General features: G+C 44.8%; 1 protein-coding gene across 1 annotated transcript in view; it reads right to left on the minus strand.

The window, feature by feature from the left end:
- The window catches only part of TYRO3 (TYRO3 protein tyrosine kinase), a 455756-nt gene extending 433810 nt beyond the window's left edge, over positions 1-21946 (minus strand). Inside the window, exon 1 of the mRNA XM_063947918.1 lies at positions 21309-21946. Within this exon, the coding sequence (XP_063803988.1) occupies positions 21309-21378 (70 nt within the window). The 5' untranslated portion in view covers positions 21379-21946. The remainder of the gene's footprint in view (positions 1-21308) is intronic.
- Between the last annotated feature and the right edge of the window lie 686 nt (positions 21947-22632).

Raw genomic sequence — 22632 nt, forward strand, 5'->3', positions numbered from 1 at the left:
ACAAAAAGGGTCACCACTGATCATTAATAAATACATTGTAAAAAAGAAATCTGTCTTTCATGTGCATTGACTTGTACAAGTCAATATTATGCAAATACATTTTTAAGATTATAGGGTGGCACGGTGGTTAGCATTAGTGTTATGCCACTGGGGGCATGGGTTGTATTCTAACCAATGACTTATCTGTGTGGCATTTGTATGTACTCACTACATCTGCATGGGGTTCCCCCCATCAAAAACATAAGAAGATTAATTGACTGCTGACGTAACGATGTGTTCGTATGTTAAGGATTATAGGATGTAATCCCCATTGGTGCATCGACTGCTTTAAATTATTAAATATTATCTGTAAAGTACCTGCGTAATATTTATGAGCTACAGATGGGTCCACAGTTATCTTGACTAGTTTTCTGCGCCTAGGCACAACATGACTTATTAGCATAAACCAGTGGTTATCAAACTTTTTTGAATCACGGCGCCCTAGACCATCAAAAACGTATCAAGGCACCCCTAGGCCAAATGTTTCTTATTGAGAAATTCAAAAACAAATATTAAATTAAATAAATTGTGTTTATAGGTCATCCTTAGGGTCAGTTATGTTGTAAGGGACAGGATTTGCTTCTATTTGTCTACATATATCATGATTGTTTGCCACTAGCACTGGTATTGCCTGTTTTATTGACCATAAATAATTTGATTTGGCCCTGGACCACCAACCCAAGTCACCCCTGCAAGTACCTCAAGGCACCCCAGGGTGCCTAGGCACACAGTTTGGGAACCACTGGCATAAACCCTTCATCTATTGTTCTCATCTGCAATACAATACAGAGAACAATACAGCAGGGGTTTAAGTCCGATTGGCCAGTCTCAGTTAATCCTATTAAAAGGTCAAGATAAACGTGGACCCATCTGTATAAGAAAATAACGGTTAACAAACAAATGTAAAGGTCCCCTGTTCAGAAAGAGTGGATGGATAGGTATATCAATAGGGTAAGACGTGCATCTTATTAGAGCAGAGCATCTTTCACAATGTTCCAATGTAAACCTCAAAAGTTCATATTAGTTTACCATATTATTTATGTTGAACTCTGCCTAAAGTAAAATAATCTTTCACTGACTACTCTGCGCACCAGTCTTCTGTGTCATCCCTTCAGAGACATTCCTCAGCCTGTGCTAATAATGTATCGGTGACTGTTGCTTCATAGTTGCTTATTGAAAAGCCTCTTTACATATTATTATTACGTGTTATTTGCTCCCCTTGTCAGCTAATTGTTGGAGGCATGCTAACAGAGAAATCAATGAAGCATGCATTGCAAAACACATAAATACACAGGACAGAAGACACTGGGAGGATAATGCATGTGAATTATCATTACCCACGCTGTAACTATCCCATTCAAGATGATGGCACATACATCACAATCCAGGCATAACACTATAAGAAGGTTTAAAATCTAAAAAAAGAAAGACACGGACACACTCAAAGAGCAAATTTGTAAATGAATCAATAATTTAAGTTGAAATAGAATTCTGGCTTTTATTTTTTAATGATCATTTTAGTACATTTTTCAAAATGTATAAGGAGGTGGTACAGAAAAAATAAAATAGGAAAATAGGATGGCAGGGATAAAAGGGGCAGCTGCTAACAAGTAAAGATGACTGAAGAAGGGTACAGTTTACAGCTTAAAAATGAGTACAAGCTCCACAGATTGCTGCATCTATATGGGGTTGAACACATTGATAAGTTTCCGGATCTACAGTATGGTCGCAGCACCCTGAAAAAAGGATATTTAACTGAGATAGTTAGGTCACCATTAACTGCAGCCTACGTGCTGTCATCGGAGCTAATTGAATAGTCCCGCTGCTTCAATCAGCCCACTGTAAATTACCACAGTTAATTGAATTCCCGCCTAAGAAAGGGAGAGTTTGCTGTATTGCAAAGGAAAGATTGGAAGGGGGTGTTTGAATGGGAAAAGGAAGAAGAGAGGCAAAGGAAAGCCAGTGGAGACCTAGAGGGAATTCAGGTAATGGCAGGATTTACCCCACGGATTTATCAGTCAAGCCTGATGTGACCTATTGAATAGGTCTTCAGGACCCCCAAACGGTTCATGTTTCCCATTTCTCTCAGGTCTACCTCACCTGCCAAGGAGCAAATTTGCATGTTTTTTTATTGTTTTATTTTGTTCCTAACTCTGTTTAAGCCCCTCTGTGACAGTTCTCAAAGTCTAGCTCTGAGACATACATACAGCTATTTCTAGAACTCCTATACGCCTATAGTTCCTGGGGCTCTTTAAAATGTATTTTACATTCACCCCTTATATACAACTGTAAGCAGTAACAGCAGAATTATTAAAATATAGCAAACTCCTTTTATTTTTTTTGGACAATTAAGAAAATGTGCACTGGTGGAGATATTTTAGGAGCATTGATAATATTTCTGATAGGACAACCCACCATTCTTTGAGTGGTTGCTAGATAATGATCGCTTCCCTGCAGCAGATACAGAATGTAGGAATGTGAGGCTCTATCCTGCTCTGTGATCACTCACTAACACCTGAACTATCTTACGAAATCTCAGACAGCTGAGCTACTCTAAACATTGCTGACTTGCCACATCTTTTACACTTATATAGGTCAGTGTCTGTCAAGTAATGGAATCTCATAAATTACGTTAAACAATTACTTTGAGTATTAGGGACATTTTAGTAAGCTTACATTTTTTAAGTATTTTTATTGATCAACCAACGGCATATAGCCCAATAGTACATACAGATATGCAAAAGCAAGGGCACCACTATACCATACTTGCCTACCCGACCCTCTCCATGAGGGAGAAAATACTCTGTTCCTGGACTTTCCTGGTAATGTATGATTGCCATCACCTGTGGTGAAACACCTTTCTTATCAATTAACTAGCTCACCACAGGTGATGGCAATCATACATTACCAGGAGAGTCCAGGAACAGAGCATTTTCTCCCTCATGGAGAGGGTCAGGTAGGCAAGTAAGCACTATACCCATAGCATTCAATGAAAAGAAACAAAAAAAAAAAATCAACACTCGGAAAAGCACTTGGTGAGTATCCATATAAAATATAGTTGTCCTCATATATACAGTAACATATTTGAGAATATCAAGAAGACATTAAGCAATAAATCGCAGTACAAATGGCAAACATACTGTTGGTAAATCAGATAAGCAAAAATCAATTTACATTTATTATAGCTGCTTCCCATTCCTCATCACTAAGGGTCGCCCACCATTTCTTCCAAACCACGCCGCAATGCAGGCAGAGCATTATTATAATGGGAGGACAACAAAAACGAGTACTCAAGGGATTCAGATTTCACCAACCCCAAATTTAGCACAAACTGTTTCACAGTGGATAGGGTTAATAGTCAGGGGGCAGTCCCGAAATTGAGCATTTAAGGCATGTTAGAGTTGCAAAAATCTATAAAAATAGGTGGTCGGCAAACCAAACTCGTCCCTCAAAATTGATTTCAGAATGCCATCAGAATGCTGTGATGTGATACTGTATCATGCAGCCCACCAAGAACCTTTGCAATCTGGTGGACAACTTTGCAATAGATAGCACCTATCCTTGCCTATTTCCCCATAGATTGTAAGCTTGAGGGCAGGGCCCTCCTACCTCTATGACTGTTTGTTTTTACCCGGTTTTGTCTTCTAATTGTGTCCAGTTGTGAAGCACAACGAAATTTGCTGTGCTATATAAGAAACTGTAAATAATAATAATAATAAATAAATAAATATTATAGCTTCACTCACACATGAGCTGCCTGGGTGTGGCAGTGTAATGGCCAAAATATGTATCATTTATGTAACAGAGGCTATAATTACTTACTGGCTATAGGCACAATGTGGTAGACAAGTAGCATATTTGAAAATTATTGCTTAGTGTTGCCATGCAAGCCTCCTCCAGTATTTCATAACGTGCCCGCTGGGTGGTACCTCATGGATAATAAATCACATTCCCTCAGCTCAGCAAACTTAAGAAACCCTCCCTCACGGTGATAAACACAAATGCACAATGAAATATGGCTGATCGTGTAGAGTAGCGTAGTGTATTTGCTGTACTGAATATATATATAGAAAATAAAAACATAAATTTTCTTTGTAAATTAGGTCACATACATTTATAGTTACCAACACTGAAAAAAAGCCTGTTTCCAGAGACACTACACTGCTGGTAGAAACATGCCTGTAAAGAACAAGGACTGTACCTGGGTGCACCGCAATTCCCATCATGTTGCATCAACTAATTTGGATTTTAATAATATTCTTAAGGTTTTAAATGCTCATTTTAATTAATGTACAATTATTTCCAGGATGTTATAAGAACAGAACAAGCCAATTGCATTGTATGAACAAGATAATCGGAAAACTTATCACGCAATGACAAATCCTTAAAACCTGAGACTACCCCTGGAAATTAGCGGCAGCTGGATACCCAAGTATGTTGAAGTGTCAGTAGCTTTAAAAATCTGGTGTACTTCGTGCAATTCTCTACACTTACTGACTTATGCCAAGTAAATGCATTGCGGTTGATCAATTAAATGCAAGCAGAACGACCACGTTAAACTTAATTGCAATGTACATGTGATTTTACTGGCCTTACAAAATAAATATCCAATAGCCTCCTGCAGATTTGCTAGACAGCTTAAGGGACCTAATTTACAAGGAAGATTTATGTTTTTATTTTCTATATGTATTCAGTACAGCAAATACACTACGCTACTCTACACAATCAGCCATATTTCATTGTGCATTTGTGTTTATCACCATGAGGGAGGGTTTCTTAAGTTTGCTGAGCTGAGGGAATGCGATTTATTAAGATTAGTCTTAATATTTACATTTTGTGTGACCCTTAGCCACTTAACGCACAATTTTTTTCCCTAAGACCTCTCAGAAATTGTCAGGGTATTTTATGAGTGAATTACGTGAAGAACATGTATTTAAACTTATCCAAAATTAATTTAACTTTAAATACATTGTGTGTGTGTGTGTGTGTGTGTGTGTGTGTGTGTGTGTGTGTGTGTGTGTGTGTGTGTGTGTGTGTATTATATATATATATATTATTTTTTTTTATTATTTGTTTTACATGTATTATTTAATATTTGTCAAAAAATCCAAACATCGGAACATTGGTCGGCACCATCGGATCAGTAATATCAGAAACATTGTGACTTATTTTCGCAACCGCTTAGTCACAAGGTACATAATAAAGGGGGAGGGGGAGTGTTAATTTATACTTCTCCAATGGCTGCTAATGTCTACAGCCGACAGGAGGGAGGTCCTGCTGTGCTGACCAATCAGCAGTACGGCAAACACTGGGGGAGGGTGGCAGAGATCGGAAAGTCCCTCTGAGAATGGCAGCTGCGGGAAGTTTATCTTCCCTGCAGCTGTATACATTGGGGTTGATTCTATTCGGCAATTTAAGAATAGCGCCGGGAATTAGCTCCCGACGCTATTCAATTCAGCTGCTAGTGACCCGCAATTGTCGAGAATTCTTCTCTCATCCACGGGGGATGAGAGAAGAAACCTGACAAAAGTGCTGCCTCGCGGCCGGCGCGAGGCTGATTCTGTCGGGAATCAGCATCGCCGCGGGTAGTTAAGTCGGAGAATGCCCGTTCTCCCGACAAAACTACCTGTTAAGTCGGCGAGAACGGGACATCGCCGACTTAACTGGAGCTGAATTGAATAGCGTCGGGAGCTAATTCCCGGCGCTATTCTTAAGTTGCCGAATAGAATCGACCCCACTGTGTATCTAACTGGTTGCATCGTGATAAGGCAATTGCTGGTGTGACCATGCTAGGTAAGTAGTTAAAGACTTCTGCCGTCAGGTTGATTTTCCTCACTAAAAATGGCACTCCGATTTGGTCGCACAATGACACTCCGATTTGGTCGCACAATGACACTCCGATTTGGTCGCACAATGACACTCCGATTTGGTCGCACAATGGGGTTTATGCAGTATATCGCAGCGCAGCAATCGGGTCGGAACTGCACATGCGCCGATGCCGCAGTGCGCCGCCGAAGGCCATCGTTGCCTAGCGATCGCCTCTGAGGCAGAGGCAGTCGCTGGGCGGGAGGGGGCTGGACAGCGGCATTAAGCCGTCATTTAGGGGGAGTGGTCCGGTTAACACAGGCGTGGCCGGACCGTTGGGGGGGGGCGGACCACGGCAGCTGTGTGACGTAACATGCAGCCGCTGCGACTTGGGGCAGTGAAGAGGTTCTCCCGGCAAGCCGCAGGAGCTGAGCTATCTGGGAGTAACTCCTGAGATGCAAAAGCATTGCCGCTGTGAGATGCTTTTGCATTTCTGCGGGGGGAGGGTCAGCACTGACATGCGGGGCGGACTAGCCCTGTGCTGGGCGTCCCCCACATATCTGAGTGCCTGATCGTAGCTGTGCTAAATTTAGCACAGCTACGATCAACTCGAATGACGCACGACACTCCGATTTGCTCGCACAATGACACTCCGATTTGCTCGCACAATGACACTCCGATTTGCTCGCACAATGACACTCCGATTTCCTTTATAGCTCACAAACTTATAAATTCAGTGGAACTTAGAGGCCTATGTATTAATAATCATGGAAACAGACAATTATTAACAATCTGTATTGCAACGGATATTTTAATCTTGTATAAAAATATCCCCGCTATGTACTAAAGTTTACTCTCAGGGACAGCGGTAGCAAAAACCACTGTCCCTGCCAGTTACTTCCGATGGGAATTTTGGAGGAGTCTTTCACAAGTCCTCTAGGGTAATCCGCCGGATGGAGGCTGCAGGAGGAAATGGAACGTATCTCCCCTGTGAGTAAGCCGCCATAGGCTTAGAGATTTACGCCATCTGAAGAGGGTGCAAACTAACGGGACCAAAATCAGAAAAGATTTACAGACTTTGATATATATGGATTCGATCTTTGCCCCAACAAATTATGGGGACAGCGGTATGCAGCACCAAATAGCCTTCTGCAGGAGATTTCCATTAGGCTGCTGACGTGGACACCCCAAGAGGGAAAATTGTTGTCGGTGTGTCGGGATTCCGGCGTTGGTATGCTAAGCGCCAGGATCCCAAAAGCCAGCATATCAAGTGCCACGTACGTACGTACGTACGTACGTACGTACGTACACATATATATATATATAACACAAATTCATACACAAAACATACAGAAGCAATCTCACATACTTACATATATACATACAAACTTCATATACAGCATAACCAGGGGTTAAAGTGGGGGGGGGGGAAACGAGGTGGAACTGAGTTCCACCACCGGTAATGGTAGGGGGAACTAGTTCCACCTCCTCCATTCCCTGCACAGTGATTCCAACAGAAAAGCCCGCCCCACCACCTATGTCAATAGATCAGGCATGTCCAAACTGCGGCCCTCCAGCTGTTGTGAAACTACATATCCCAGCACGCTCTGACACAGTTTTGCTGTCAGAGAATGCTAAAGCTGTCTCAGGGCATGCTGGGATATGTAGTTTCTCAACAGCTGGAGGGCCGCAGTTTGGACATGCCTGCAATAGATGATGCAGGCGGCGCTAGTGTTACTGATGAGCTGCAGCCACCTCCCCCTTCCTCAGGTCCTTGTGGCTCCATGGTCTGTCTCCATCTAAAGCCCACCCCTCCTGGTGCTCACACATGCTGTGGCTGTTGGACAGCATTCATCCCATCCTCCGGTTCCAGTGGCTTCCTTTTCCAGCACGGCGTATTTGGTGTCATGCTGTCCCCGCTGCTAAAGAAGAGCCAGGAAGAAGAGTAGGGGTGCCAAAAACACTACCACTGGCTCTGGTTCCGCTTAATGTGATGGAAGGGGGGCGGGGAGGTAGTGTGGTAAATGAGTTCCACCACCTCTCCCAGATCACTTTAAGGATACATACTATATATGTTATACATACCAGGCACCAGGGTCTGGGAGGCAGGAGCACACTAGCGGCACTCACGGAGGACGGAGGGAGCTGCTATGGCTGAGCATGTGCAGCCAGCAGCTCCCCCCAGACACTCTCTATGCAGAGAGCTACTGTACGTAGCTCTCTGCTGCAGGAGCAGTTCCGCGGTCGCGACTGCGTCTTATACCGAGACGGAGATACTGCTCTCAGTCTAAAAATAAAAAGTTTGGCTCATCAGGGGGGGGGTTTCCAGGTACTCAGAAACCCCCCGTGTGCGCCCCTGGACCCCAGCAGTGTGCTCACCGCTGTTTTCAGGGCTCTACTAGCGCTGACGGCGCCTCCTATGCTGGTCACGCTAGTGTCCGAGGGTCACCTCCGGCACGGGTGAGTGGAATCAGGTGCCGGTTCGTGAGCCAATGAAAGCTCGCGGCCCAGAAGCCAATCAAGAGCCGCTGCTGCCGGTCTGCTACCTTTGATTGGCTCACGAAACGGCGCTTTATTGGAAATAGCAGAAGGCAGCCTTAGCCCTTAGGTGTTCGACGCGCAGCCCGCGGGCCGCAAAAGTAGGAGGTAGGGGCCGCATGCGGTCCGCGAATTTGACACCTATGGTCTAGTGTGTAGACACGAATGATGAACGATGCGTATCCCCGCTGTCTTTATTCGTTGTTTTCCTGTCACTTTGCAATTCAAAACAATTTGGACGATAACGATCATCATTCAGATCGTTCATTGTCCAAATTGCTGCCGTCGACCAGTGTGTAGGAGAGCATTAGAGAAGGGGAGGGGGGGGGGGGGGCGGAAAGGGAACCTGGACACACACTCTCTCTCCCCCCCCCCTCCCATCCGATGCATTTATATTTTTAATTTCCCATTTAGGCCGGCTCAGCTTCTGCCCTGCCACCCTATCCCTTGAGGGACCAGTTACTGATGGAATTTCAATCTTTACATAAAACAAAGAAAACACAAACTTAAATAATGATGTGTTGACTATTTTTATCCACTGAATATGCAGACTGCCCCTTAGTTGTATTACATACATTAGAACTGAAATAATAGTCCACGTTAGAGAGTTATGCTTCATAGTGAGTGATATTTAATTCTATTCTTGAACTATGAGATCATCTAGTAACCAATTTCGGTATGACAAGGAGTTGTTCCCAGTAGACAGAAAGGAAAGATACTACAGTTTTCTCCAACCTAGCAAACTACTATGTTGTCTTGCTTCAATCAAGTGAAAACAATTACATAGGTAACAAGTGCATCTCTACAGTATAGCGGCATTTACTAAAAGCTTTAGGTTGAAGCTTGGTGTTTATATACGGAATCCGGTCTGAAGGTCGACAATGGTTAGGTCGACAGGGTCAGAAGGTCGACATAAGTTTTTCCTTTTTTTTTACTTTTTCATACTGAACGATCCACGTGGACTACGATTGGAATGGTAATCTGCGACGAGCGAAGCGGAGCGAGGCACCTTGCCCGAAGCATGGCGAGCCATGCAAGGGGACACTGTGCACTAATTGGGGTTCCCGGTCACTCTACGAAGAAAACGACACCAATTAAACATAAAAAAACTCATGTCAACCTAGAACATGTCGACCTTCTGACCCTGTCAACCTAGTGACTGTCGACCTAAATATTGTCGACCTAGACACTGTCGATCTAATGATCCACACCCTTTATATACATATATCTACAAAACTTCAAATGGGCTCTCAAGACCCACTTCTTCACCAAACCCAGCCAACTCTCCTCCTAACCCTCCTGTCTATGCTCACTGTCTACCCCTTCTGTGTCACTCCGGTCTATTAGCCCTCCTCGCCTTTTAGATTGTAAGCTCGCAAGAGCAGGGACTTCTTTCCTCATGTGCCTTTCCTTTTATTACTTGCAATATCTTATACTCCATACTCCCTTTGATGGCACCTAAACCCTGGTTTTCTATACCTGTCCTATATTGTCCTGTACTGTAAGTGCTGTTTTCTTGTTTGCTCATTTTATTATGTACTGTGTAATGGGCGCTGCGGATCCCTTGTGGCGCCATATAAATAAAGGATAATAAATATTATTATTATTATTAATAATTACTGCTTTCTATGTGCTTGCAGTACATGATTACACCAAAGTTGGCTTTGCTGCAACTTAAAACAGATATAGCGCTTTATTCTGATTTGCAAGTAAAGCAAAAAAAAGGAAGTCAATTTGTACCCGAGCAAAACCATTTGCTTCACTGCAGGTGGGGCAGATGTAACATTTGCAGAAAGAGTTCAGGAGATCGTCGGTCACCATACCGATGCTGGGATCTCTGCTTTTAGATGCCCGGCTGGGGGGACGAGCGCAACGAAGTCCCTTGTGGCCTCGGCGGCGATTCCCACTCTATGGGTGTTGTGGACACCCACGAGTGGGAATAGTCCCCGTTAGTCGGCATGCCAACTGTCGGGATTGTGTGTGTGTGTGGGGGGGGGGGGGGGAGGACCCTGGGGTCTGTATTGTGTCCGCCGGTCACATAACTAGATCCCATTGGGAGGGACACGTCCAAACTGAAATCTATATTGCAGTGTAAAAAAGGAGATTTATGGTAGACTTACCATTGTTAAATCTTTTTCTGCGGGGTACATTGGATCCACAGGGAAACGTAGGAGGTGTAGAGATGGATCTTGATCCAGGCACCAACAGGCTAAAGCTTGAGACTGTCCCAGGATGCATTGTGAGGCCTCCTCTATAACCCCGCCTCCAGGCACTGTGAGCTCAGTTTCGTTAACCAGTCCAATGCAGGAGCAGGTAAAAGAGAAGGTAGATGTTAGTCACATAGAAGCACGTTCTCACGACAGGATAAAGGACTAGCGGCTAATGCCATACAACCCCAGAAAAGCTAGGTGCGTCAGGGAGGGCGCCCTGTGGAACCAATGTACATCGCAGAAAGAGATTTAAGTCAACCATAAATCTCCTTTTCTGCAGCAGGGTACATTGTTTTCCATAGGGAAACATCGGGGATGTCCTAAAGCAGTTCCTCATGGGAGGGGACGCGCCGTAACGGGTACGAGAACCTGGCGTCCAAAGGAAGCATCCTGGGAGTCGAAAGTATCAAAGACATAGAACCTAATGAACGTGTTCACTGAGGACCACGTAGCCGCCTTGCACAATTGTTCTTGGGCGGCACGCCGAGGCGCGTCCGCAGAAGGTCCAACAGTGCGAGTAGAATGGGCCTTGATAGCAGCAGGAGCTGGAAGACCAGCCTGTGCATACGCTTGTGCAATCACCATTCTAATCCATCTGACCAATATTTGCTTGTTCACAGGCCAGCCACGTTTGTGGAAACCAAAAAGTACAAAAAGGGTATCTGACCTCCTAATAGAGGCAGTCCTCTCTACGTAAACACGGAGAGCCTGAACCACATCTAAAGACCGCTCTTTAGATGACAAACCAGCAATGCAAGAGATGAAAGCCGGAACGACAATCTCTTGGTTAAGGTGAAAAGATGACACCACCTTGGGCAAATAACCAGGGTGAGTTCTAAGAACTGCCCGGTCACAGTGAAATATCAAAAAGGGTTGACGACAGGACAGAGCGCCTAGGTCCGACACCCTTCTAGCAGAGGCAATAGCCAGTAAGAACAGGATCTTGGCTGTGAGCCACTTAAGGTCCACTGACTCAAGAGGTTCAAATGGAGGCTCTTGCAGGGCATTCAGAACAACAGACAGATCCCATGGAGCCACAGGAGGGACATAGGGAGGCTGAATCCGTAAAACACCCTGAATGAAAGTATGAATGTCAGGAATAGACGCAATTTTTTTCTGAAACCAAACAGACAAGGCAGAGATATGAACCTTGAGTGAGGCCAGACGAAGGCCTATGTCGAGGTCTTGTTGCAAAAAAAGGCAGAAGTCTGGAGGTACTGAATTTGTAAGTATCGTAATTCTTAGCAGCACACCAGGTGAAGTAAGAATTCAAGACCCTAGAATAAATCCGCGCAGAAGCCAGCTTGTGGGCCTTCCGCAAAGTTTGGATAACCGCCTTGGAGAATCCTCTGGCCCTCAGGAGTGAAGCTTCAAGAGCCACGCCGTCAAAGTCAGTCTGGCCAGGTCCTGGTAGACACAAGGGCCCTGAACTAGGAGGTCTGGGCATTGAGGAAGTAGAAGAGGACGCTCTATCGATAGACCCTGTAGGTCTAAGAACCAATGCCCAACAAAAAAGAGAAACTTCGAAAGACGCTACTTATAAATACGTAATCCTTCACAACTGAGCATAATTTATACACAAAAATAGACACGATCTTGATTCCTTTGCAGACAATATTCCTCCAGGTATTCCCCATAAAAAAATAAACCGAGATTGTTTTTGGTGAGCCTCCTATGTTGATCTATAGACACCAATATAGATGGTACAACATCACAACACTGACCTTGGGCACAAGCCCTATGTTCACACAAAGGTATCTTTTATGGTTTCTTAGATGGATTTATCAATTACCACTCCAACCATGCAACATATCAGTTATGATACTGACCTTAAAAAGGTACCCTATATTCCCATAAAGGTTTCTTTCGAAGCAGATATCCAGTCATACAAATTTCCAAGCTGGTGCCTTTTATTTTCTGATCACTCAACAATACAAAAATGGTGTAAATGGGAAAAATGACTTGAATAATTTTTTTTCCTTTTGTATTCTCCTCATAAAGACAAGTGTAAAAAGAATTCCACACCATATATAAATAGTGAATTAAAATACAAGAAAAAAAAATGTATGAATATACACAAAAAATACATACATAAATTTAGAATTAGATGAAAACCCCAGAGGGAAGCCAGCGGGAACCACAGTTAGGGGTCTACCCGAATCCGAGTTCCGGAAAAGCAGATCTTACGTGTCCCCACTGGATCAAACCTGGAGTCACACCAATTCACCTCCACAGTCCACTAACGCGTTTCGGAATTATTCCTTTATCAAAGTGTGAAGGCTGCTTCTCCTAAACTCCATATATATACCCCCATATCCGATCACATGACCGGAAGTAATTACCATTCTTAATTAGAGGGCTAAATCTTACTGCAGTTATATCTCCATAATTAACCACATTAAATAAATTAAATAATCATACATCTCATACCCCATTAAAGGAAATACACAAACGTCTATTTTCCTTCCCCAAAAGAGACCATAATTAACACAAAGATACTGTATTCACTTCCGGGTCACGGAACGTCCATAAATAATAAACATAATCATTGACCACATAAGTCCATATTTCATATGACATCCAGCGGGATCGCTGGTCTGTCTTCCGAACTGGGCAATACAAATGGCCAGGAGAGTCCATTCAAACGATCCACGGCGTCTTTTGCCCCATTTCCGGTCAGTGGAACGCAGACAGATGAGATGGAACGCATCCGGATATGTCACTTCCTGTATATCTCGGAGGATTGTGTCAGTGATTAGTCCCATTTCTTTCTGCCAATGGATCTTTTGAAGAAAGGTTCCTATATGTAGTCTGCTCCTTTCTATAGCCACCAATGCAGTATGTTCTTTTGAGGATTTTGATAGTGTGTAGCCCAATGGTTTCAAAGCGGTATTTCATCAAATACATAAAAAATTAAAACAAAGTGTCAAACATATAACACAACAGAACAAATACTTTCCAAACAGTATATGTATATCCTAGGAAGCCATTACTTCTAAACATTATATCCCAAGTACTTATTTTTACCAGAACAAAGATATTAAAGAAACCACTTAATTTCAAACTCGGCATTTAACCCTTTAGGCACCATTGTTCTTAGAATATAATTACTCCTCATTTCTGCCTTCGCCAAATCATTTTCAAAAGTAATACATCTCCATTTTGATTTAATCCCCGCGAAGAAAGCTAGATGTTTAGTATCACATGCATGTTCTTCTTTAAAATGTAATGACACATTATGGGTAACACATCCTTTACGTATATTACGGACATGTTCCGCCAATCTTTCTTTTAAGTGTCATTTGGTCTTCCCAATATACTGCTTGCCGTATTTGCATTCTAGCAGATATATACATCCTTTACGGTGACAAGTAATGAAGTCATCAATTATATAGTTTTTTCCAGTTTGGTTAGATTTATATTCTATCAATTTTGGTGTATTCCATTTGCATGCCATCTGGGCCACGCTGGAGCGACCAGAAGTAGTTTTCCTCCTTCCTGTTTGAACTTCCGCAGTACCCTGGGCAGGAGTGACACTGAAGGGAACACATACGGCAGCTGAAAGTTCCATGGAATTGCCAGTGCGTCCATGAATGCCGTTTGATGATCCCTTGTTCTTGATCCGAAGACCGGAACCTTGTGATGGTGTCGAGACGCCATCAGGTTCACATCTGGTAGACCCCACTTGTCCAATAGGAGTTGAAAGACTTCTGGATGAAGACTCCACTCTCCGGCGTGCACGTCCTGACAAATGAGGAAATCACCTTCCCAGTTGAGGACTCCCGGAATGAACACAGCAGATATTGCTGGCAGATGGCGTTCCGCCCAACAAAGGATTTTTGATACTTCCACCATTGCCATGCGGCTTCGAGTGCCACCTTGATGGTTTATGTACGCCACCAGGGTGGCATTATCTGACTGTACTTGAACAGACCTGTTCTGTATCAGAGGCAGGGAGAGAGACAAAGCATTGAACACCGCCCGCAATTTCAGAATGTTTATCGGGAGGAGCGATTCCTCTTTCTGGACCCTGGAAAGAGTGTTGCTCCAACAACGCGCCCCAACCCCTCAGACTGGCATCCGTAGTCAGTAGGACTCAGTTGGGGATCCAGAAGGGACGGCCCCTGCTCAACAGCTGGTCCTGTAGCCACCAGGTCAGCGACAGACGAACTTCCGGAGTCAAGGAGATCATGCGAGACCTGATCCGAAGTGGGAGGCCGTCCCACTTGGAAAGGATTAACCTCTACAGAGGCGGGAATGAAATTGAGCATACTCTACCAAGTCGAAAGCAGACACCATGAGACCTAGTACTTGAATCACTGAGTGTATCGACACTCTTGGGCGAGAGAGGAAGTATCTGATCCTCTCATGAAGTTTCAGTACCTTCTCTAGAGAGAGAGAAACAGCCGTTGACTGTGTGTGTCCTGCAGTGCTCCCAGGTGCACCATGCTCCGAGCAAGGACCAGCTACGACTTCTTCCAGTTGATGAGCCATCCATGGGCTTGTAGGAAGTTATCCGTCAGTTGTAGATGACTGAGGAGGACATCATGGGAGTTTGCCAGAATCAGCAAGTCGTCCAGATACGGTAGGATCCTGACTCCCTGGCGACGGAGATGAGCCGTCATCACGGCCATAACCTTGGTGAAGATCCGAGGGGCCGTGACCAGTCCAATCGGCAGAGCCTGGAATTGATAGTGAAGGTTGCCAATAGAAAACCGCAGATATTGCTGATGCGATATGGCAATAGGTATATGCAGGAAAGCATCTTGTATATCCAGGGATACCATATAGTCTCCAGGTTCCATGGCCAGTAAAATTGAGTGCAGTGTTTCCATACGGAACTTGGACACTCTCACAAACTTGTTCAACGATTTGAGGTTGAATATAGGCCAGAAAGACCCATTGGGTTTCGGGACTAGAAAAAGGGTCGAGTAGTATCATCTGCCTCTCTGGGACAGAGGTACTGGCACCATCACTCCTGTATCCAGGAGGGAACGCACAACCAATTGTAGAGCTTGCACCTTTAACGGATCCGAAGGAATAACCGTTGTGCAGAACTGGTGACGGGCATGACTCTTGAAAGAGACTGCGTACCCGTGAGAGACAACTTCTCGCACCCATGCGTCTGAAGTGGTCTTTAACCAGACCTGGGTGAATCACAGAAGTCAGCCTCCCACACTGGGGTCTCCCAGGGGGAGGCCCGCCCCATCATGCAGCAGGCTTATCGTGTTTAAAAGCAGGCTGACGGGCAGCACAGGATTGTTTTGCCTTGGGCTTAGTGGTTTTGGCAGCACAAGATCGTCTTGGGCATGCCTGACCTTTTGCTTTCCCTTGAGGCCGAAAGGAGCGAAAAGTGGTACCTTTTGCCTTCTGTGCAGAAGGATTAGTATTCAGGAGAAATGCAGTCTTAGCAGCCGCTAAGTTAGTCACAATCTTATTGAGATCTTCCCCGAATAGGCTGTCTCCCTTAAAAGGGAGTACCTCCAAGGTCTTTTTGGAGTCCAGGTCCACCTTCCATGACCTCAACCACAGAATACGGCAAGCCAGGATGGACATAGTCAATGCCTTTGCCGCCAACACACCTGCCTCAGTGGATGCCTCCTGAATGTAATAGGAGGCGGTGGCAATATGAGGCAGGTATTGTCTGGCAGTGACAGATACTGTATATCCTAAGGCAGGTTTTCCTCTAATGCCTGAACTCATGCTTCAATACCACTTGCAGCCCAGAAGGCTGCTATAGTGGGTCTATGTACAGCACCTGTAAGGGAGTAAATAGACTTCAGGCAACCCTCCACACACTTATCTGTCTGTTCCTTCAGTGAGGTGACAGGTAGGGTAGATGACACCACAAGACGGGTGACATGTGAATCCACCAGCGGTGAATTTCCCTATTTGTTACACAACTCAGGAGGGAGAGGATAACAAGCTAGCATCTTTTTAGATAGGGAGAATTTCTTTCCTGGCGAAGACCAGGGTTCTTGACGTATAGGTCTACTAAATGGTCAGAATGCGGTAATAATGTTTTAGTTACCTTCTGACGTTTAAACTTATCAGGTTTCTTAGACACAGTAATGGGATCCACATCATCATCTATTTGTGGGATTTTCTTAATAGCAACCACTAAGTCAGGGACATCAACCTGAGTTGTAGATTCCTCGTCAGAAGCAGCTGTGTCAGTGTCTGACGGGTCAGTATACTCCCCATCCTCATCAGAAGAATCATCCGAGAGATTAATGGATTGTGAGGAGGAAGTGGCCCGCTTAGATGACCCGTTGGCACCAGAGTGACTTGGGGTAGGTTTAATGTCTAACCAAAGATTGATTCAATTGCTGCAACTGGGTAGACAGCCCAAGGCGGATTTACCATAGGGACAATATGTGGTTGCAATGGCACAGGAGGTCCCATAGGGGGCACAAGGCGTGTCACCAGCATATTGAGCATAGATGAGAACGCCGCCCACGGTGGCTCCCGATTGGTTACAGGAGCTGCGGACTGACTGGGAGATGTATGGCACATATTACACAGACCATCATACAAAGATTCCCCCTCAGGCAAATTCCTGGCACATGTGCTGCATGATACAGGAGCGTCCGTGGATTTCCCGCCCTTTGTGTTAGACACTTTAGTGAATGTAACCACAGAGTGTATGAGTATGATACAGCCAGACAGAGTACACTACCTACAAATAAATCCCCTAGTATGCGACAGCGTAAACACTACACAACACCAGCACGTTAATATGGTATTATGTGACTGCGCACACAGTACACAACACCAGCGAATACATCCGGTAGTATGTGACTGAGTACACAATAGAATACACTTGATGGTAAATATTGTGCAGCACTATATATGAGACCCTGATGCACCTAGTCCCTTAGGGTACAGAATACACTGATAGATATAGCTGTGATACACTGAAAGTGAAATCCACACAGTCACAGTGACAATGCAGATAACTATTTTAGTCAGACAATAAAATTGCACTGGACCAGTATATATATATATATATATATATATATATATATATATATATATATATATATATATATATATATATATATATATATATATATATAAAAAAACAAATGCGCGGTCCAAGACCGGATGTATATATCAGAATACTCGTACAATATATTCTGGCACAGGTACACTTGTTCTTAACTAACGCTGTCTTAATAATGACATGTAGAATACTTAAGTGTCTGTAAAATCACGGCGCTGATGTAAAGGCGATTTACAGAGGATACCTTGCCCTGCAGTCTCGGAGACCAGTCGCAACTAATCCTAGAAGATGGTGCCCAGCGTCTCAGTCAGGGAGTGAGGGAGAGTGTGAGGCAGCTCCAGGGCGGGAACACCAACAGTAGATGGTGCCTGGAGCTGGGGGAGGGGCTACAGGTCAAGCACCTTTTCCCCTATGCTGGTCCTCACCACCGGGTACTATGGAGTCTTAATAAAGTAGATAATAATATATCCAACCTGTACTCCTATGCCCTGGTAGATATAGTAGGGTCCCTGCTCTGTTACAGTGTCCACGCCAGCGTCGCAGTCCGTCTCCTTAGACTGCGACCGGAACGCAATTTAATGGCAGGTCCTGCCTGGGGGACTCTCTTACCTCCTCCCTTCTGTAGTAGCCACACGAACCAGGAGAGTGTCTGCGACCGTGTGCCTAGAGCCGGAGCGTCTCCACCACAAGTACCCGGGAACAGAGCCAGCAGGAGTATGCAACTATGCTTGGGAGGTGACGGAGACGCAGCACAGAATGTCACCCTGACATGTAAGTGCTGCGTACCGTGAAGTCTTCTAAAAGCTTTTTCAGGGCTGCCCAGTGCAGCCCCCCTGTTAAGTGACCTGCTTCTGCAGGCACCAACTCGAAACTGAGCTCACAGTGCCTGGAGGCGGGGTTATAGAGGAGGCCCCACAATGCATCATGGGACAGTCTAAAGCTTTAGCGTGTTGGTGTCTGGATCAAGATCCATCTCTACACCCGATGTTTCCCTGTGGAAACCAATGTACCCCGCTGCAGAAATAAGGCTAACATTTGTGGTTACATGCAAAAGCAGCCAGTGTTTACCCTGCACAGAAAAAAGTAAAAGTTAATTTGCTCCCCTTGCATGGCAACATGGTTTGTTCCAGACACAAAGTTTCTTTGATTTTTTGCTTTACTTCCAAATCAGAAGCAGGCCGATAGGGAATTTGACAATTCTTACTACTGTGCAAAAATCGCTAAAAACTCACACTGTGACAGCGAAGTGGGACAGTCCTCACGTCTTATTTACTGCCAGATGCTACTGTATTTTGGAGCCCAGCATCAGGAGTAAAATATCTAATCTTGTTAGACGAAGGGGTATATTTACTAAGCGTCGGGTTTCCAAAACTATCAGAATTTTTCCTGTGGGATTTGAAATGGCAATAATAATAAACCCAAAACTTGCCTGGTTTTAATTTCAATGGTATTGCCAATTTAATCCCCAGAGTGGAGAGCCATATGTACATTATAATGGGATGATTAGTATTATTAGAAACGTACACCTGAGCAAACTCAGTCGTCATCAATAATAAAATAAAATGATTGCATTTATGTAAGTGGTTCCAAGCACATCCATATCACTATAGTAAATACGCCTTATCAAACCCATAGACACAGTCAGGACGGGTAACGGACAAGGGGCATCCATAGGCCCCAGATTGTCAGTGTACCGTGGTTTTCCACTAGAGATAATCCGTCATGCATTTCCGTTCTGTGGATGTACCATTTATGGCACTGAACCTATAGGGGGATGCCAGAGGAGGAATACTTGCAACTGATAGTCCACATCTCCAATACTGTACCTAGATTTTATGTTAAACATAGCAAAGAGCTGTACTATTGATAACCCAACATATTCATATTCCATTGTACAACATAATCACTGCCCAGTGTAGTAGTTTACATCAGGAATCTACACTGCCAATCACTTTGTATGAAGCTCACAGTACTAAGTACTAAGAAACCTGCTACTGTCAGCTGCCACAGAGTGTTATCAGTCTCCGTCAGACCCCAGGACAACCTATCGCAGGTAGGGCGACACTGAACTTGATGTATCGGACACTAGGTCAGCCGATATTTCTTCCCTTTATACATCTATCTCAACTCTCCAGATCACTCACCTACAAGTCTAGCACTTTATACAGTGTACTGACAACACAGGCGCTGCAGGACTATGACTCATAGTATTAACCAAGGAGAATGATATTTCACAATATTGCCATCGTTAGACAGTGGCTACGTAATCAGTAGCTGTCACAGGGGACTGTACCTGGCATTACGCAGTACTGATCCGACTAAGTGCAGCTTTACCAGTATTTTTGGGACAATAATTTGGCTTCCAATTATCGGTGTGTAATTAGGTGCATCTGTATTGGTAATTACTCAACATGGTTTTGTTGAAGCAGCAGAAATTAGTCATATTCTCTGTAGTGCTTCAATTTGCGGTCGCACTTTATTAATACAGGATGGAGCTGATTCAATGCTGTCAGTACCACCCCTATCTATACACCTGTCCAAGCAGCCATCTCATTACCAGCGTGCACTTGCAATCTCTATGGCCAGTGCAGGAGATGCACCTGCAACCAGACAGATCTCTGCTCAACATAGAAAGCCAATCTTAGTACAGGCCCATGGCATGCCCGCAATAAACTTTCTCTAGGTGCGAAAGCCCCATTGCCGTCCGGTTATGCCTGTAAGTTGCAGATAAGACACGTAGGGGTAAATTTACTAAGATGGGAGTTCTATTTCAGATGGGATGTTGCCCATAGCAACCAATCAAATCCTACTTCTCATTTATCTAGCACCTTCTAGAAGAGAATACCTGGTATCCGATTGGTTGCTATGGGCAACATCCCATCTGAAATAGAACTCCCATCTTAGTAAATTTACCCCGTAGTGTGTGTTGGCCAGGCATTCCACCTATAGAAATTCCAATCATGACTATACTATCCTCTCTCTGTCCAATTAGATCTGATACCCAAGTTCCTCTACTGCTACAATATTGACCCCCACCCCAGGTAGAAGACATACCAAGACACTATCTCTTGTGGATGTGATCTCCACGCCAGAGAGACATTAGCATCTATTATGGTACCAGTGACCTGCTAAAACCCACAGAACTTCTTAAGTAGCATCACCTAGTACCATCTAACGTTCTCCATCTAGTCATAGGGACCCTGCTACTAGTACTGGTGGGAGAAGAAACATTAATCCATCCACTATTAGACGGCAGATTATATTGTACTGTAATAGTGACTGCCCTTGCACTGAGATAGGGAGCGTGTAGGGTCTCGTGTCAGGCTGCTATTCCATGCTTTTCCAGCTGCTGTGGAACTACAAGTCCCAACAGGTTCCTCCAGATGGACAAACTGAGGACTACTGCAGTCTGTTACCTGTATAGAGCAGTGGCTCACAAACGCGGTCCTCAAGGCACCTTAACAGTCCAGCTTTTAAGGATGTCCAAGCTTGAGCTGCACAGGTGACTCAATCAGTACCTCAGTCAATTCAATATCTATGCTCAACCATGGATATCCTTAAAACCTGGGCTGTTATGGTGCCTAGAAGCCAGAGTTTGAGAACCATTCATCCTCTACATGGTAGAGAATGAATGAAGTACTACTAGCAGTGGACCTTATCCTACATTTATCTCCGCTCTGAGAGTGACCCGGTATCTGCTCTCCTCTTACCTGCTGACTGCAGAATCACCGTAACTAGGAGCAGCTCCGTGATGAGGGAGACCGGCCCGGGGTAGACCATGCTTCCTCACCGCCTGTCCATGTTCCTGCGCGGCTCACCGTGTCCGGCAAGGGCTGTGCATACAGCAGCGCTCCCAGGCACCGATCCAGCCGGGAGGGTCACCTAAAGCACGGGTGTCAGGCTCAGCGCCTTCCCATAGACTTCTCCAGCTGATCAATGAGTGACAGCTCCCAGCAAGCACATGTAGAGGGTCAGTCCCAGACTAGGAGCAGCAGGTGATGATACTGAGGACCATGCAATGGAAGGGAGGGAGGGCAACAATCTCAGGCACAAGCACCCCCACTCTGCACCTCACTGTGCTTCCTCTGAGCAGCAATGCAACTGCACTATGAGTATGCACCTTCCCAGGGAAAACATTGCACCTGGTGCAGCAATCCTCATGCAGCCCAGGTTGCCTTGATCCACAGAGCTCTCGATGGTGTGTATGCAACCGTACAAGGCTGAAATACACCGATCCCGCTCCTGCCAGAGAACCCCGATGTCTCCTCCTTTTCCTGAGCAATACAAAGTGCTCTGTATACAGGGAGGACTGGGAGTGCAGCAGGAAGAGGCGTGCAATCATCCACCACTGGCCCCTCCGCGTACATTGTGTGCTGCAGGCTGCGCCCTCTGCTGGTAGACGTGCAGTATCGCCCTTTCCTCGGTGTGTATGACAAATCACATTATTATGTGAGGTTATCTGATCATCAGGTGCAACTATACAACATGTAGCTGCACCAATTGAGTTTACATGCACAATTCTGCTATTTTGTTTTAATATGTCTCCAGTCCTTTTTTGTTATATTAGTATGGGGCCCATTTACCAGTGATGATATTTTCAGTTCAATCTGGGTGCGATATTAATGCCCAAAATTGTATTGTGTTATATGATAATACTGCTGGAATGTATCACATACCACATGCAGGAGCTTCGTAAGGATCCTGTCCCTGTGATGTGCATCAGCAATCTCTACTTACTGAACTCCCGAGTGCTACTGCGCATGCGCGGCCTACTGACCACGCATATGCAGCTGCCATCGCCAGTGGAACCTCCTCCAAGAAAATGTTGCAACATGTTGCCCATGGACTATAGCGGCCAACACCATCTACAGATGGCGTTAGCTGCTGGGGCTAAACTCTGCAATGCTTCACATACCCGAGCTTGGTAAATCTGACAGCTGTGCATCCCCCATAAACACCATCAACCTATAGGGGCTGCAGCTGCTGTCGCAAATGGAGGGACTGCGGCAGAGATCAGAGATAGCTCTGTCCTTT

This window comes from Pseudophryne corroboree, chromosome 12 (genome assembly GCF_028390025.1).
Source record: "Pseudophryne corroboree isolate aPseCor3 chromosome 12, aPseCor3.hap2, whole genome shotgun sequence".
NCBI classification, from domain to species: Eukaryota; Metazoa; Chordata; class Amphibia; order Anura; family Myobatrachidae; genus Pseudophryne; species Pseudophryne corroboree.